General features: G+C 46.0%; 7 protein-coding genes across 7 annotated transcripts; 2 read left to right on the top strand and 5 right to left on the bottom strand.

Annotated features, from left to right (window-relative positions):
* Positions 1–1364: 1364 nt before the first annotated feature.
* On the top strand, positions 1365–3005 carry FPRO_05478 (uncharacterized protein; the record flags this gene model as incomplete). Its single annotated transcript, XM_031231100.1, has 6 exons — positions 1365–1676; positions 1730–1831; positions 1899–2420; positions 2475–2670; positions 2725–2803; positions 2855–3005. 6 exons carry the CDS (start codon positions 1365–1367, stop codon positions 3003–3005), a joined length of 1362 nt encoding a protein of 453 aa, XP_031081171.1.
* Positions 3006–4378: 1373 nt separating this feature from the next.
* Positions 4379–5924, bottom strand: FPRO_05477 (uncharacterized protein; the record flags this gene model as incomplete). The annotated part of the gene is made up of 10 exons (XM_031231099.1): positions 4379–4416; positions 4467–4702; positions 4758–4860; positions 4914–5136; positions 5191–5242; positions 5293–5414; positions 5460–5517; positions 5576–5707; positions 5759–5847; positions 5901–5924. 10 exons carry the CDS (start codon positions 5922–5924, stop codon positions 4379–4381), a joined length of 1077 nt encoding a protein of 358 aa, XP_031081170.1.
* A 1710-nt stretch (positions 5925–7634) lies between these two features.
* Positions 7635–8181, top strand: FPRO_05476 (uncharacterized protein; the record flags this gene model as incomplete). The annotated part of the gene is made up of 2 exons (XM_031231098.1): positions 7635–7970; positions 8026–8181. 2 exons carry the CDS (start codon positions 7635–7637, stop codon positions 8179–8181), a joined length of 492 nt encoding a protein of 163 aa, XP_031081169.1.
* Positions 8182–8344: 163 nt separating this feature from the next.
* Positions 8345–9899, bottom strand: FPRO_05475 (uncharacterized protein; the record flags this gene model as incomplete). The annotated part of the gene is made up of 3 exons (XM_031231097.1): positions 8345–8509; positions 8570–9681; positions 9749–9899. The coding sequence occupies 3 exons, from the start codon at positions 9897–9899 to the stop codon at positions 8345–8347; spliced, it is 1428 nt and encodes a 475-aa protein (XP_031081168.1).
* Positions 9900–10850: 951 nt separating this feature from the next.
* On the bottom strand, positions 10851–12941 carry FPRO_05474 (uncharacterized protein; the record flags this gene model as incomplete). Its single annotated transcript, XM_031231096.1, has 3 exons — positions 10851–12001; positions 12054–12791; positions 12863–12941. The coding sequence occupies 3 exons, from the start codon at positions 12939–12941 to the stop codon at positions 10851–10853; spliced, it is 1968 nt and encodes a 655-aa protein (XP_031081167.1).
* Positions 12942–13965: 1024 nt separating this feature from the next.
* On the bottom strand, positions 13966–15364 carry FPRO_05473 (uncharacterized protein; the record flags this gene model as incomplete). The annotated part of the gene is made up of 4 exons (XM_031231095.1): positions 13966–14371; positions 14422–14855; positions 14920–15263; positions 15316–15364. The coding sequence occupies 4 exons, from the start codon at positions 15362–15364 to the stop codon at positions 13966–13968; spliced, it is 1233 nt and encodes a 410-aa protein (XP_031081166.1).
* Positions 15365–15979: 615 nt separating this feature from the next.
* FPRO_05472 (uncharacterized protein) lies at positions 15980–16902 on the bottom strand (the record flags this gene model as incomplete). The annotated part of the gene is made up of 2 exons (XM_031231093.1): positions 15980–16224; positions 16281–16902. The coding sequence occupies 2 exons, from the start codon at positions 16900–16902 to the stop codon at positions 15980–15982; spliced, it is 867 nt and encodes a 288-aa protein (XP_031081165.1).
* Positions 16903–17117: the final 215 nt, after the last annotated feature.

Raw genomic sequence — 17117 nt, 5'->3', positions numbered from 1 at the left:
GACTGTTCAAGCATAATTTGTCTGTAATCACAAATTTACACCTCCGTCATGATCTAAATCCATTTTTCTTTGGTTTTGTCCATTAAATCTTAGTTATAACGCATCAAAACGGCACTCAAGTAACCCAGTAATGTATTTGGACGTAAAGATGATTCTCCCAGACCAGCAATCCTTTACCGGATGTGGTGCGGTTCTCTCAGCTCAGTAACAAATTGGGGCAATAGAATCTGTAAAGAAACTTAAGATACCTGCCTTCCTTAGCGTAAAGATACCTTCTGTTTTGGCATAATAGTATTTTTGACTAGCTATAAGCCCGTATATATAACATAATATATTTCTATTGCTTCCCTATTACTTTTAGGTTTAATTCTCTCTAAAAGATCAATAAAATCTACTGTAATAAGCCTATTAAAACTAAACTGGTATATTAAATAAGCCAGGCTTAAAGGGAAATATAAAGAGGTTAAACCTGAGATACCTGCCTTCCTTATCGTGAAGGTACCTTCCGTTTTGGAATAATGATCGCTACCCTACAGTAATGACAATTCTCTGATTGGTTACTCCGTAATTTGTTTCAGTTCATGGGATTTTGTGAGCTAAGACAGGATAGGAATAGCCCTCTTATCGGAACGGTAGCGGAATGATGGGGCTAGTCGCAAGGACCGTTCCGAATCACGGAGGTAGTGACGGAGGTAGTGACGGAGGGTTAAGATATCCATATTTCCTATCTCAGATAGATTGACACTGTCAAAGGTAATGATCTCCGCAAGCTGTATCCGGGGGCTTGCCTATCAGTGCGGGTGCGGGCTGGAATGTGCAAAATGCGACCGCAGTGTAACGTCAGACGGCCTGTCGTATATCGGCAGCTTTCGAGGACACTGGTGGCGGGAAATGACACTTATTTGGGATGCAGAAAAGCCCCATGACTAGAAGGGGTGTCGCGAGAGTCTTTAGATTCCGCCGGGGAGTGACCGGGAAGTCACCCAATGTTCGTTCAGTGGGTACGGCTGATGGTTGCTGCTTATTATATAGGCGACACTAGATAAGCTGCTGGGTGAGGCTTTCCTGAAGTCTCCGACCACCCAGATTAAGAGTATTTGTAAACGGGCCTTGAACGGAAAGGAGCCGGTATGCTGGAGACTCATAGCTCTTGGTCAGCAATCGGGGCATAATCGGGAGCATACTGCATGTCAGTAGTTGGAAGCCAAAGCCCCCAAGATTTATTTGAAGCTTGAATAGAACGAATACACAAACTCCTTTCCTGTGGAAACTATAGAAAAATCTGTTTATCTGTATCTTTGTTTTGTCCCACCGCTTGAACTGTAAAATCCAATACTTAGACCACCAAACACTCCGAAACAGCAATGTCGACTCAAAGCGGTTGGCGCGTACTTGACATGGCTGTCATTGGAGGGGGTATCGGAGGTCAAGCAGTTGCTACCTCTCTTCGTCGCCAAGGCCACAAGGTCACCATTTACGAACGTGCCGATTTCGCCGGCGAGGTTGGAGCCTCCATCTCGTGTGCTGCTAATGGTACTCGCTGGTTAGAAGAATGGAACGTCAATATTGAGATTGGTGATCCAGTTATTCTCAGAAAGCTAATCAGCCGTGACTGGAAGACTGGTGAGCCCATCAGCGTCTATGATCTGAAGGATTATAAAGAACGGTGGGGATATGTAAGTGATAGCCCGACACGATCCGAAACACGAAGGCTGATAACTATATCCAGGTTTATTACATGTTCCATCGCCAGTATATGCATCGAATGTTGATGGATAGTGCCCTTGGTGAAGGCGAAGGCCCCCCTGCCCAACTCATTGTGAACCATCAGGTGAGTCATTAGATACACCATTATCAGATATTACAGCCACGTCACTAACAACTGTACTTTATTCTAGGCTACTGATGTAGATGTGGAGAGTGGGGAAGTAACTTTTGCAAATGGCAAGAAGGTAAAGCACGATGTAGTCATTGGAGCCGATGGCATAGGATCCACCCTTCGAAGTGTTTTTGGCATCAAGCCCGATCGCAAACCAGCGACTTGCACATGCCTGCATACCAATGTAGACACTGCAAAAGCTGTCGAGCTTGGCTTAGTTGACTACTCCCAGAACAGTGCTCTGGAGTATTGGGGAGGTTACAACACCCATTTCAAGATCGTTCTGTCTCCTTGTAACGGAGGCAAGCTCCTCTCTTACTATTGCTTCTTCCCGCGCGAGGCAGGCGACCTCAAGGCACAGACCTGGGATCAAGAGGCCACCCTAGACGAGCTTCTCGACCCATACCCCGATTTGGACCGGTCAGTCTTCAAGCATCTTGAGATTGGGTACGAGATCCGTCCCTGGCGACTGTGGCTCCATGAGCCCTACGATCACTGGACGGAGGGGGTTGCCTGCATTATGGGAGATGCTGCCCATCCGGTAAGTCATGGTGCTTTTCTGTCTTTAGGTTTCATGCACTGACAGAGATACAAGATGATGCCGGATCAAAGTCAAGGTGCTTGCCAGGCGATTGAAGATGCTGCCGCTATTGGTCTTGTTTTCAGCAAGAAGCACTTTAACGGGGACATTCGCGAGTCCCTCAAAGCCTTTGAGGAAGTTCGCAAGCCAAGGGCTACCAAGGTCCAGGCTGCATCAGCAAGGGCCCGGGAGAACATCAACGAGCGCATTGGTAAGAGATCTGGAGCTGATACCTTGAGACTTGGATACTGAAAATTGTGAACAGGCTTTTCTAGCAACACAAACACCAAGGTGTACAATGTTGCAACTGAAGATGGCAAATTGACAATCGATGAGATGAACATGTAAGTTAGACTCAAAATCAGAAGTGTACTCCCTTTACTGACTCTCTGAAGGTATAATATGAAGGACCATGTTGCGGATGTATTCAATGAGCGAAGGCTTAAGGAAAACATCAAGTCAGAGCCAAAGGAGGAAGACCATAAGTTCGCACTAGGCAGAGGCACGATTTCCGTGGCTCAGCATAACAGTATTTCAGCATCTTAGTTTATATGACCGTCATTTTATAATACTCTTATAGTAACCTCGTCCGGTGGTATGACTGCGATCACTATACTAGTCACAGCTGGAAACAGCCACTGCCCCAGCTGCCTTAATCCTCCAGGGCGCTAAACTAAAATCTGACAGGGACAGACTTTTAAAAATTACTAAATGTCCAAACCACCATAACTGATCCGACGGACTATTCACTGCTTTCTTCAAGCTTACATCCTTATTAGACAATGCTGATTATATATAAGCCACCGAATCTCGAAAAAGCTACAAGAGAAGTATACAATTAAACACTTTATTCATAGACTCAGAAAGCCTCTCCCCTTCCTGAACATCAATTGAATAACTATACCCAACTTCTGCAAGCATCATGTCAACAATACGACCTTTAAATTCTACGCTTTATTCTTCAAATGGAATGACCTATCGTTGCTCTCGGAGGAGCATATCTAAACTTTATTGATCCAACTACCTCAATGGCACCTAACTCGAAATACGACCCGGATTAAGTTTTTATATTTCTATTAAATTTATATTTATGTTTACTGCATAAATAAGATATGGCCTTTATAGAAAAGATTTCAAGCTCCAGAATGCCAGTACCAGTCTACATTTAAAATACACGATGCTGCCGCCGGTACTATCTCTACTAATAGATCCTGTAATAAGAACGGCAAGACGTGCCAGAGGTCGACTTACGGCGATTGCTATAGTGCCCAAAACTATTGCAATGGCCTAGGGAATTCCTGCAGTACAGTATGCCAGTCCAAGTTTGGTATATGTAATGCTATTGGTGTAACAACCGATTGAATCTGTGGTGCCAAGAATAGCAAGACCCGTATAGGTTCTACCTACAGCAACTGCTGCAGTATACAGAACTACGGTGGAGCATCGTCTGGCCATTGCAGACAAGTACGGTGAGTGTCTCCTAATCACTTAACTTACAATACTTAACAAGAAGATGTAGTCAAGCTGGGTTCTCTCGAGGTTGTCTCACAGCTAACATTCTTAACACCAATTGAGCTTGTGGATATGTCAATGGAGGATTGACTTGCGCCGGCAGTGCCTGGAATAATCAGTGCTGTTTCAAGGCGGGCTAATGCAGTGCCTTAAACGACCATTGTGATGCTGGATAGTGGGTTTAGGTTTTGCTCATTTTATGCAAGATCCTAGTAACTGACTTGATAATTATGGTCAAAAAGGTTTGAACAAAGTAATTCTTTCGACGTTTGGGTGTCGAGGAGAGACGTCAGTATAGGTTGTGAGATAAGCAGCAGATTCATTTATGTTATATAGATTGTAGAAAGGCATTAGACATATAGTTAAATATATAATACTATTATTAATTTATATAAGTTTTTAACTAACTAAAAGTCCCAGAGGGTACCAAACGCAGGTATGTTAGCTTTGAAGTATTAGTAAGAACCCTGCAGAGACTAAGGAACAGAATCATACCTGTATAGCATCCTTGCATTATTTCATTGTTACCCTTTCTATTAGACGTAATAAAAACAACTTCAGCTTCAAAGCGTACCCAAGTCTCCTTTAGAAGCTGCATTGTGTCAGGTCGCCGACCTTCTTTTTTTGTATCCCATAAAATCATCCGCTTAGGTTCGATATGCTTCTGGATTAGGTCGCATATTGTTACACCAAAGGCCTTTTCTTGATCAGAGCCAATCCAGATAAGAAACCTGACGTATAAATATCAGTACTTTAGTTAATCTCTACCCTAGTATAAGAACATACCAGTCTGGACTCTGAATGCAGGTAGATAGCGCAGCTCCTATACCTGTTCCTGTACAGATCCTGATTCCCCTTTTGTACATAGCTGAGGCATGACCAATGCCAGCTATTAGTGTTGTAAGTATAAGCAAGTGAGTAGTAAGGTGAAATTAATCTTACTGAACTTGAGCTCCCTTGTCCACAGTGTCGTCGGCGGATGTGAGAGGATCCTTTCTGTAAAGTCACCTTGGACACCACAAACCATATAGTGGAATGGAGACTCAATGCCTTCGCTGATAATTCCAAAGGCATGGAACTCCTTAACGGCAGTACGACTGATCCTCCCAACGAGCCCTTGTTGCATACCTCGGTTGAATCGAATAATAGCAAGTCTAGGCGAAGGCTATATTGGCATGATTAGCTTATAAAGGAGCAAGACCTGATGCTATATACTTACAAGTTCTACTTGCACTGAGACCTCTCGAAGCGTGGCCCATGGTAGGGCAACACTGATAACAGTTACTTACTATTATTTGGAAAAAGAAGTGAAAAAACGTACAGTATTGTAATAAAAAAAGCAAACCATAGTTCCTGTCCACCAAGAATAATGCTGACGCCGGATTGCCCTTTTCTGCGATTAATGTCGTTGAGGTTGCTTAGGATAACAAACACCCAGGTCATCTACTACTCCTTAGTATTAACACTTACATAACAGAGGATACCTACTGCTATACCAAGCCATCCGACAAAGCGATGGTAACGCTCGAAAGTATTGTGATGGTTACTGCATAACTCGTGTCAACATCGTCCTGGGATCATAACGGCATTGAGGGAAAGTCTACTTGCGAAGCCAAGGGAAGGCACTGAGAACTGATATGCAGATCAGTGTACTTGTGATGGCACCTGTGGCAATAACGGAGCTGTGCTGCATTCCACGGTTTCGTATCATGTGTATAGTTTTGAGGATAAACCAACTGCCAACCTGCATTAGAAGTAATAGCTGTAAGTTTATAAGGCAATCATACACAGCTGCTGATAGCCCGCATCCAGAGTGAAGGCCTCCAATATGTTGTAAAGTTGAGGTTGCTGCCAAACGTAACCTTAGAGGAGCCCACTAGGCCTTTCCATTAGCATAAATTTAATATCCCAAAGGAGTCCCTGACATACACTACGCAATCCGTAGATAGCCATTGTGTATAGCAACCTTAGGAATAATTCATTTCTCATAAGTACTGCGAAAAGAAGGTTTCCAAGCACCATTGCTCCAGAGTTATGTATGGCGTAAGAGAAGTGACCAAGTTCAGCCGATATCATCGCAGTCAGGTTTAGCAAAGTGCACAAGAGGAACAGCTTCCGGTATGTATTGAACCATAGATGGAATAGTACCCATCGACTAACTGACTTATCTATTACTTGTATTGACTTGGTAACTTCGAGGTTCGGCATCGGCACGGGCTTTGCTGGTCGTTTAATTGAGGTCCTAGGTGGGTCGATGGTTTCGTTGACGGTTGATGTTGCCTCTGAAGAAATATGGGCAGAGGGCGGTATTGTCGGAGGACTTTGTGATGCGTCACACAAGCCTTTTTCGGCATTATCGTCATCATTGTGGCTAATGCTTTGACTGCCAAGGGGAGGGATTTCTGCTGAATCCCGCTGCATACGCATATTGAAAATGGAACCTATACACCGAGATAGATAATCCGAGGGAACAATTTACAAATTTTACATACAGACTCATATATTTCTACTATATTCAACCAGCACTAATCATTTCAAGGGAACTATACTTACTCTCGGAAACAGCCTCATCCGGACACAGATGCCGCTTTACCGTTTTGGTCTAAGAGCACGGAAAGAATCACATCCGGAAATTTAGCTCCAATACTTGCAGTCGATCTGCATTACGCTATCCTCAAACTGTACCTTAAAGCCACAGCTCGGCATATCTATCCTCCTTTGGTGTGCTGCCCATTGACGACTCAACTACCGATTGTTACCCTCTAATCCTTTTAGAGACTGTAACAAAGCAGAAGCCACGGAACATAACACTTCCGTTAAGCCACTATTCCTCTCCTGTCTCATTTGACTTTTAAATTTACATATTATCATTATCATCATAACCGGTATGTCTTAGAAGTTAGCTCTCGAGGCACTGCTGCTGTCCGACTTGGCGGGCATTAGCTAAGTGGGGTTTGCCATGGTCCGCCAAGGGAGACATGGAGGGAGCTGGACTTCGCATGATTGGGCTTGTGGTGGATCGTATGTCTTCTTCACTTTTGTGATACTGCACTTCTTAGTGTTCAGCCATGGAATTACTGGCATAAGTGACAGTCAGGGAGTTAAGAGGCAGACTTAGACATACCTGGCAATGGGGGTATGAAGCTATGCCGGACAATAAGCTCCCTTCCCGAGACTTTCCTCCAGTAGAAGCTGTCGTAGATGCGACCGACTAGGTAAAGCGCGAATTAAAAATCAGGGATCTTGGTGAATCGCAGGCGGCAGAATACATGACGCGTATCATGACTCTTATGGAGCTCCCCCTAAAACATATGACGCCTAGAAGCACTAGCACTAACAGAAGCATAGCGGTTTTGCTCTATCATTCCGAAAACCCTCACTGATATGCTAGAGACTAGTTATATAGCTAGATAGTTCCGTTACAAGTAAAAAGAGAAACGCCTGCCTACGACTTGATCTTGAAACCGGACAGCACGCAGCAACACTTGCTAGTCTCTTTCAATGGGTAAATCTGTGATGATTAGTGTCTTAGAGTGCGATAACCATATTGATCCGGACAGGTCAAAGTGGGGTGGTTATGGCCCTCTTGTTTCCAAATGGCTGAGGTCGGACCATTGTTTGCGGGAACGCGCACAAATACGTGTCTGGGATGTGAAGAATACCATGGACTATCCAAAGCCAGGAGATTACGATGTGATCATAATCACTGGTGCTCGTGAGTCACGGCCACGAGAACTGCTGAAACGTGCATTGACGAATTTGAATACAGCGGCAAACCCAGAAGGACACAAACCCTGGTTGGTGAAGCTTCGGGAATATATCAACAAAGAAGTCGAAACGACATCTACTCAGAAGTTTGTCGGCTTTTGTTTCGGTCACCAGATTATAGCAATGGCCTACGGGTTATCCGTTGAATGCAGTGACTCGGGATACGAGTTCTCCGCAACAACTATCCAGCTATCAGATACCGGAAAGACACTGTTTGGACAAGACTCTATTGTATGTCAAAAGTTACAATGACTTTCTTTAGATACAAAGGTTTATGTGAAAATAGTGCTTGAATGAGGGTCACCAGTTTCAGGTCAAAGACCAGGACCTGGGACAACTCCAGAAGCTCGGCTCGACGGATCATACTCATATAAAAGTATTTTTCTTCCAAAACGCCTTTGGTAAATACAAGCCCACCCCGAATTCGATGCTACAGCATTAGGTCAGATACTGGAATTTGCGAAAGCGAAATTATCAGAGAAGGAATACCATAGTGCAAAGGAGAGAAATACGGGCAATGTCGAGCGGCAAGTTGCCTTGAATTCATTAGTTAATTTTATCTTGGAATAGAGATACAGATACTAATATCTTAATAATATCTAAATCTATGAAATGCAAAGACCTATCAGCTCTAACATTTTAGCTTTTGGTATCCGACCTGTGAAATGCAATAGTGAAGTAATTGCCAGAGCTGTACCAGAACAATCTCGCTGCCATGCAGGAGAGTCGGATGCTACAAGTGCCATCAATAAGGTCCAAAGATTAGGCATCTAACTTAGTGTTAGTATATATATCACAAGAGAATCATGGGTTAGTGCGCATGTGCTTACCTCCGTTGGTAGGACTGTACTGAGACTTTGATATACCTGCTCAGTAGAGATATCGTCCTTGGTAATAGCTGCATCAGTGATTGACTGTAATGATTGCCAGGCTACGCTGTTCTCAAGCATGAGAACCGTTTCAGCCTCCCTGAGAACCTCTTCACCGAGGCCACGACGCTCTGAAGGCTCCCATCTTCTTGCACCTTCCAGAATCTCGGCAAAAACTCCAGGAAGTCTTCTGATCCTGCTGAATCGCTGTTCGTGGAAGAGCTTGGACGCTTCTTCAAACTCGTCGGCATAGTATGACGTGACTAGATCGTCAAAGCTTTCGAAACCCATTGCACCAACGCATTCCATGATATTCTGGAATCTTGCGTTCAGTGATTCTCTGGGCACGGTTGCTGGTGATCGGGAAGATGAGGCGTAGCTTGGTAGTCTTGTGGTGGATGATTGGGCTTTTAGTGAATTGGAGTTAGTTGAAGAGGGTCTTGGGTTTTGGTCTGGTGATTTATCGCAGGAGCATGACTTTTGTCCCTCCAAGTTTGTGTCTGCTATCATCCATCCAAGATCTAATTCTGCCTCAAGGTCATCAGTGATGAATGGGGGATGAGATGTAGCCGTATCGAAAGTCGATGTAGGTAAGGAGTGCAAAGTGGCTGAACTGGTGTTCTGGTTCACCGTAAGATCGTCAAAATGCGCTTGATGGAGATATCCATTGGCTTCATGAGGATCGGTTGCGAGGCCTGAATGGCTACTTTGCTGTATCTCGCGGCTTGGTCCAACTTGTTGATAAGACCTTACTGCTTTGATCACAGGAGGGCCTGAGATCCCACTCCCAGGAGCGAGAGAACTTGCTGGGGAGAGGATGTAATCCGAACCCTTGTGAGTAGAACTCTCTTGGCTCTTTTCTCGGTTTGAACGGGAGCGAAGAGCTTCGGGCAAGCCTTTAGTCGATCCCCGGTTGTTTGTTTCGGGCGACATATATGATATACGTTGATGAACAGAACCTTCAGCAGGACAAGGTTGCTCCCCAGTCTCTGGACCCTCTTTTGATGAATTTGCATCTTCGTACTGGGCCACCTCCTTTTGCAGGTCGGCAATACGAGACTTGACACGACGCCCTATGGTCCAGCTCGTTAGTAACAATTGCAAGCCAAGCCAAGCCTATCACTGCGGGTTCAGCCTTACGGTAACTTCGCTGGGCAACCCTATTCTGCAGGCGTTTCTTGGCCCTTGGGTCCGTGTCCCCTTGGCATTCCAGATTGCTGGCGTTGGCATTGGCGCCCAGAGATTGAGATGCAGGAGTTAAAGACGGGTTGCTAGTAAACACAACATTCATGGTTGTACCTGATTGAGGTGCAACCGACATAGTGCACCCAGAATTTCACAAGCTATTTAATCGAATGCACTGGAAGACAAAAGCCCTATCAATACTGCCGGCTTTTGAGCACATTTGTGCATTCTGAAACAGTAACAAAGCACGTGAGCAACATTTCCTTGTTGAAATGAAACCAAATGCAACGTTAAGGCGTTTTGCTGCAGCTTACGGGCATCCTCAAAAGTCCCAACCCGAATCATTTGAAAACCCACTGATACTTCACCAAGAGGGCAACTCTGGCAGATCGAGAACGTCAATCTCATTACATTTAGCCGGGGTCTACAGTATGATTCTTGTTTAGCCCCCAGAGAACGCTGCATACGCCATTCGCAGGATCAACTGGGTCGGAGTCGATTTCATAACAATCGGACAGGCCTCAATTTAACTGGCTGGCCGTGTCGTTTGTTTTGTTACACAACTTGCGCAACCTGGCTGAAAATTGCAGGGAGCCGATTAGGCTGCCACATAGGTCGAGTGCATGCCGGGTATGTATTCCGGTGCATAAAGGCCAACATAAGCTTGAGTTTTATGTGATTTAAAAGATGTCGGCATATTTTGCCTTATTCGATTGAGTACTCAAAAGGATTATATATGCGGCCCGACCCGGCTTGGAAGAACTGTCAGCACAAAAGTTCCGAGGCAGTCTAACCTTGAGAAGATATTTGTTCCGATGAGGCAATTGCCGAGCTTACGCGCTGACTATGGCGTCATGGTCGGCTGATGGATCGGTACGTCAGATTATGCTTCGACTTATGCTTCAAGTCCTGCTCTCATGGTCAAACATTGAGTCATGCTTAGCTGGGGGAGGACATGCAAATGACTAGCTTTCACGAACTGCCATATGCAAGTTCGAAGGTAAGTCAGTGAATTGTATTCGACTACTGACTTCATGGCTACAACTAGCTAATGTTCTCACACCTCATCTAACACATCCCTGCAAGTTTGTATCAGGCGATGATAGGTCTGCAGCACCTTTCGTCGGTCAGTCCTAGACTGCACTAAGAAATAAGCCAGAAACTCGACACCCAATGGTGGTGATACCAGTGTGCCAGGCTGTCTAAACAACTCCGACCTATAAACCAATGGAGCAACGTCTGGCATTCTCTCCAGGACTTTGCCACAGAAGCCTTCTGGTACCAGTACGTTATGGCGGTGAATTGGGATCAGGCAGTTCGCGCTCCAGTACTGTGTCTCAGATAAGAAAGGCTTACACATCGCCTTGAAGCGATCGCCATCTCTCAGGCATTGGAGTAACTGTAGCGCGCAAAGATCTACGCCGTAAGCGTGAAGGGTTGAGAACGCGCAGTCTAAGCCAGGAGGGCGTGCGTTGACCTCAATGAGATACACCTCAGGATCGCTCGGTGACGGGCTGTCTGTGTCGGCCAAATCAACAAGACCGCCGATCTCCTGGTATCGCATGCTTGAGTTCTGGACTCTAGCTTCAACGTGGAAGACGCCGTTTTGGAAACCAAGTTTGAGCAAGGTTTGGTGTAGAGACGACTTGATTAGCGTCTGCTCCTTGTGACTCAATAGTGTTGGTGACACCATGACTGTCTCCCCAAAGTTGTCGGCAATAGTGGCGTCGCTGGCATCAGCTGTGCAGGGGAAATCATCGGTGATCTCTGCGAACATAAGCTCACCACCCCAGAGAGCAATGTTGGCATCTATCTCTGGCCCACTTATGTAAGTCTCGAGAAGAATCCCGTATTTCGTGAGACCGTCGTTTTCGAGCTGGTCGATTGCTTCCCGAAGTCTTTGGTGATTCTGAACCTTCTTGACACCACGAGAAGCGCCACCACGGCATGGCTTAATCACCAGAGGATACTTCAAGGTTTCCAACGTCTTAGAAATCTCTTCATTATCCAAGTCCGCGGCACTCTCCAGTCGAAAAGACTGCATGTTGGGAGTGTTGAGAACCTTGCGGGTTGCATCCTTGTAGTGAGCAGTGATTATAGACTCGGCGGGTTCAGTTTCAAGATTCAACATTTCGGCTGCCTTTGCAGTTGCAATGACATACTCATCCGAAAAGGTGATGATGCCGTCTATTTTGCGGCCCTTGACAGCTGCGGTGAGCCTTTGAGGTAGACTGTCGTCACTGGTCATATCGACAGCAACAAAATCGTCTATGGCTGTATCTTGGGCCCTCCATGAAATGGCCAGGACGATCAAGGACAACGACGGCTATTCCGAGCGCTCTAGCCGCGTCAAAGGGTCCCTCTGAACCATAACCCCCTGTTGTGTTATCAAACAGAGGGCGACCGCCAACCACAGCCACGGTCAATGCTGGAGGTTTGTCTGGGATTATCCAGTCAAAAGAAAGCCTCTCGTTCACTTCCCGATCGACAAGGTCAAAGGCCTCAAGGCCACGAGCCGATTGGATGGATCGTTTGCAGATCAAAGCTCCGGGAGAGGATTGTAAGAGAGAAAGCAGATTGGTTTCTGATTGAAGCGCCGCGGGGTAAGGCTTTCCCTGTACTTGGAAGGGAACGACGGACTCGATACAGTCAGAGTGTACCATTCTCAGCTGTATAATGTCACGTCGACAGAGGTAACCATCACGTGGAACCAACAAGACCTTGATCAGACCTTCGATGGTATGGCCCGGTCCGCTGCCCTCGACGTAAGGCGTCTTTGATGTCAGAAATTTGTTGATAATGGTTCCTAATGGCGTGTCGGTACAGTCAGCAAGAAAGTCCGTTCCTTGACTCGCGCGACCGTTCGTCTCGGCCTTTTCCGGGGATGTGATATTCAAAACAAGATCGACAGATTTGCAATGCGGAAGAGCATTTCCGTTTACACTCTTGGGGTAGAGAGGGGGTGAAAATCTCCAATGGCATTCGGCTTTCAAGGTGGCTAGCAAAGGGGAAAGGTAACGTGTCAGCGTAAAATGCTCATGACTGGTGGAATCTCGCAGGGCAGCTTACAATTACTACCGAGAGCCTTGACCGAAAAGGTCTCTGAGAGAAACGATCGATCCATCTCAGGTGTCAACTGACTTCCCATCTCGGCCGCAAGTACTGAATCCTTTGGATATGAAAGGAATCTTGGGGTAGGGGAAGGATTGTGAAGTAGTACTCTTTCCTCTTCGTCATGGTCTATCAACATGGATTGTTGTCCCTCATTTTATGCATAAGTGAAATTCGCATTCTGACCTTTGCATGGCAAACGTGACTGCATTAGACGTCATGCTTTGATCCCAGCGCAGTTGTGAGAGATTTGTCAAAAGTTTCTCTCGTAATGATGTGCTTCAGACACCTGCCGTAAGAAGAGCTGGTTTGTTTACCATGATCTGCATTGTTGGTCAGATTGGAGTGGCGGTGAAACTGGAGACATATGATGCATTGGTCGAGTGAAAATACTGCTCGCTTCACAACCAACGACACCTGGAGCAAAACATGACATATTACGAAATTCAAAGCCTTATGCGGAGTCACCGTATTTGGTGTACCTAACTGGGGTGTCTCAACCCCCACATCACCTCATTTTCATGGACAACCAAACAAAAGGTACCTTCCCCATAAGGAGTGCGGCGCCGCCCAAACGTCAGCTTAGTTGTACAGATGAGACTAATCACAAATTCTGCAAAAGGTAACATGGCACGTTTCCGTCAACCCCGGGGAATGGGAGAATTGTTACCCGTAACCACGAATAACCAATCAGAACTAATCAGTACCGAGGAAAAAGACACAGTCAATGAGACAGAAAAGGTAACTTCCGCTATTTATCGCATCCTTTGATCATAATGAGGCTGAGAAAAATGACTCCCAGATCATAGAATGGGTGTATAGGTTATGTCAACTCCAGGCTGATCTACATTTAGTGCTCATTGAAACGCTTGACTTTACAGTTCGCTGTATGTATCACTCCGCTGTCGCTTGGCACGAGATATGTAACAACCGAACAGAAAGTTATAAAGGAGTATAATATGGTCATAGGTGTTGCATTGAAACTATCTCTCGGAAATATCATGTAAAGAAAATCTAGAATGAATGACTATTGCTTTAGAAGCATCAACAAAATGACTAGGTTAAACCTGAGTTGTGCCCTCCGCATCCAGCCCCTCAACGTCTGCCAGGGTGATCTTCTCAGGTCCATCCGAGTTTGTGGTGATGCTGTGAGCCTCACCAACCGACTTGGAAGGACTGTGACTCACAACCCCATTTCCGCTTTCCGTCTTGCCAACTACCCAGTCCAAGTAACTGTTGGAGAAGATACGACCTGTGTTGACGGCCTCAACATCGCAAAGTACCATTTCTTCAACTAATGCTTCGAAGCTGTATGTTGGCTTCCACCCAAGCACTTTCTTCGCCTTGGCCGCCGAGCCTAGCAAGTTCTGGTTATCAAGTGGTCGGTAGAACTCGGGGTTCACTTTAACGCGAGTCGTTCCGCTAGCTGAATCAATGCCAACCTCGTCTAGACCGGTTCCAGTCCATCTGGGCGATATGTAAGCGCTACTATTGTATAGCGGTAAAGAAGAACTTACTCGATGTTGACGCCAATGACCTTGAAAGCTGCCTCGACAAAGTCGCGAACGCTATAGGATTTCCCACTCGAAAGAACATAATCACCTCCAACTGGCTGCTGCAGCATCAGATACACGCCTTGCATGTAATCCTTTGCATGACCCCAGTCTCGGACAGCATCTAGATTTCCTAGAGAGAAAAAGTCTAACTTTCCGCAAGCAATTAAAGCCACTTGAGTAGTGATCTTTCGGGTGACGAAAGTGGTACCTCGTCTTGGTGATTCATGGTTGAAGAGAATACCATTCGAGGCATGGAAGCCGTATGCCTCTCGAAAGTTGACAGTAGTCCAGTACTGGAACAACTTCGTGACAGCATATGGTGATACCGGGTGGAAGGTGGTCTCCTCTGTTTGTGGAGCGGGCATGTCCGACCCAAACACTTCAGATGAACAAGCCTGCACGGATATGTTAGGCTTTTCGTGTTGCACGTATGATGCATGCGACATAAAGTAACGTTACATTGTAGAACTTTGTCGACTTGTCCAAACCCAGCATTCGCATGGCCTCAAGCAGCCGAAGTGTTCCCATGGCATTGGTGTCACTAGTCTGTAGTGGAGTGTCAAATGAGACAGCCACGTGGGACTGAGCAGCAAGATGGTAGATCTCATCGGGCTTGATGCTGCCCAGAATCTGCACGAGACGACCCAGGTCGGACATGTCGCCAAGGTGCATGGTCAAGCCAGGCCGGAGTGGCTTGCTTAAAGCTTCGCGTCTGGAAGCAGTCGATCGTACCAGGCCATGAACTTGATAACCCTTTTCCAGGAGCAGCTCGGAAAGATAAGAGCCATCTTGACCAGTGATGCCTGTCTCACATGTCAGATAAAACCATAACTCCTCGCAATGTATATGCCTTACCAGTGACAAAGGCCACTCTGGGTCTGAAGTAACCATTCAACACTGCCATGCTTTCTTGTACAAAAGGTCGATATGGAGTATTCGATAAGGTTTTTCTTAAGGTTCGAGAGTTTAATTGTCAATCAATTACAGGCATGTCAATATATACCTGTAACCCAGTACTGGATCTGACTGCTTGGTACAGGGACATCAATGATCAATCACTTGAACCCTGTCAAAATATGTACACCCAAGCCTTGCACGCGACCAATCTCCCCAAGCAAGCAATTCTGTCTCGCTTCCGTCATTACACCAACCAGTAAGCCTCTTGTCATTCAGTTCTTTGTGTGAGCCAACAGTAGGTTGCGTCGTACGCTGGCTGGGCGCCTGCTGGTTGAGTCAGTATCGATACAGGTGTCTTTCCCAACAAAGCTCTCGGACTTGTCATCTGAGATCTGTCGGCCCGTTCCTCCAGGTGCTAAGTCATCTCCGATTGTGGCAGGTGGACAGGCGGCTCGTGTACCAAATTAAGCTTACGTTAGGATGTATGCGCCACCATATGACAAAGAAGCCTTCAGTGAAGTAAGTAGGTATTACGTGGATGTGAAATCCTCGACTAAAGACGGTTACTATTCAAGAAATCTGACATGATGAGTAGCATTACATAAGTGTTCCACCGACGAATCTAATCTCCACGCAGTACTGGTTCCAGGATGCTTAGAAGATCAACGGTGCTGAGTTGGGCTAGGATCTCTTCGTCCAGTGAGTGTCTCTCAAGGAGATCTCGTCTCATGGCTGTGGAGTTAATGTCAGACCCAGTTGGTCTTTTTGCAAAGTCCAAATAGTAACCCATTGTCGGCTGGGTGAGGCTATCAGTCCCTCGACAAGTCCATAGAGTACCCTCCTCTGCTGTTTCTTCAAGTTTCCCATCTGGAATTGTCAGAAGGTTCTAGCAATAAAAGACAAAGTTTACTTAGTTTACTTACGTTGGTCATTATATGCCATCTTTTGTGGAAGCCATTCCCCAAAACCCTTCCATTTGGTTGGCTGTCCGTTTGGCAAAAATTGAGACGGCACATGCCGTGCTTTATTGGTAACAAGTATTCGCGGCAGCCTATAGGGCAAATTGTTTAGAGCATCGGCTCCGTTGAGGTTATCCGGCCCAATGAGGTGCGAAAACACAATCTTGTAATCATCCTCTTCGCAAAGCCGCTGCGCCGCTTCCATAAATGTGTAAAATGGATACCATGTCTCTGACCAGATCCAGACCTTGTTTCTAGGTACCTGGGGCATCTCGGCCCAAAGTGCAGCTCTCGTCTTCCGACTCATGAAGAACTCTGGGTGGCTATTTGCCAGCTTGTGTCGGAGGTGGAAGTCCTCGCTGGGGAGAACCACTACGGCGACGGCGTTGACTGCAGGGTGCAGTGCTGACAGCAGGACGTCCAGATGTCCACGGTGCGGGGGGTTAAAAGAGCCACCGTAAACCAGGATCAAGTTGTCTTGACCTTTTTTGAGGTGGCAATCAAGCTTCTGCAGCGGATTGAGTGCGACTTCTGTAGACAAACGAACATCTCTGTAGGCAGCCTCCAAGTAGGGCCGGAGAGACATAATGGCGGAGATTTGGGAATAAAGAGCGGTAATAAAAGAAGAGGAGAATGAATATTTTGGCTGCACTGTTGGTGGAACTGAGGAGTTTTATGTTTCACGACAATGTTGCACACATTTTCTATTGGTGTAGTCCCTCTGTCAGCCTTCTATTATTAACCCTAACTAACCTTGTCACCTTGTACGTAGTCAGCACTCTGTCTCTTCGCTTGACACCT

This window comes from Fusarium proliferatum (genome assembly GCF_900067095.1).
Source record: "Fusarium proliferatum ET1 genome assembly, contig: FPRO_scaffold004, whole genome shotgun sequence".
NCBI classification, from domain to species: Eukaryota; Fungi; Ascomycota; class Sordariomycetes; order Hypocreales; family Nectriaceae; genus Fusarium; species Fusarium proliferatum.
Note: the sequence above shows the minus strand (reverse complement) of the source record. Positions and strands in the feature narration are given on the sequence as shown.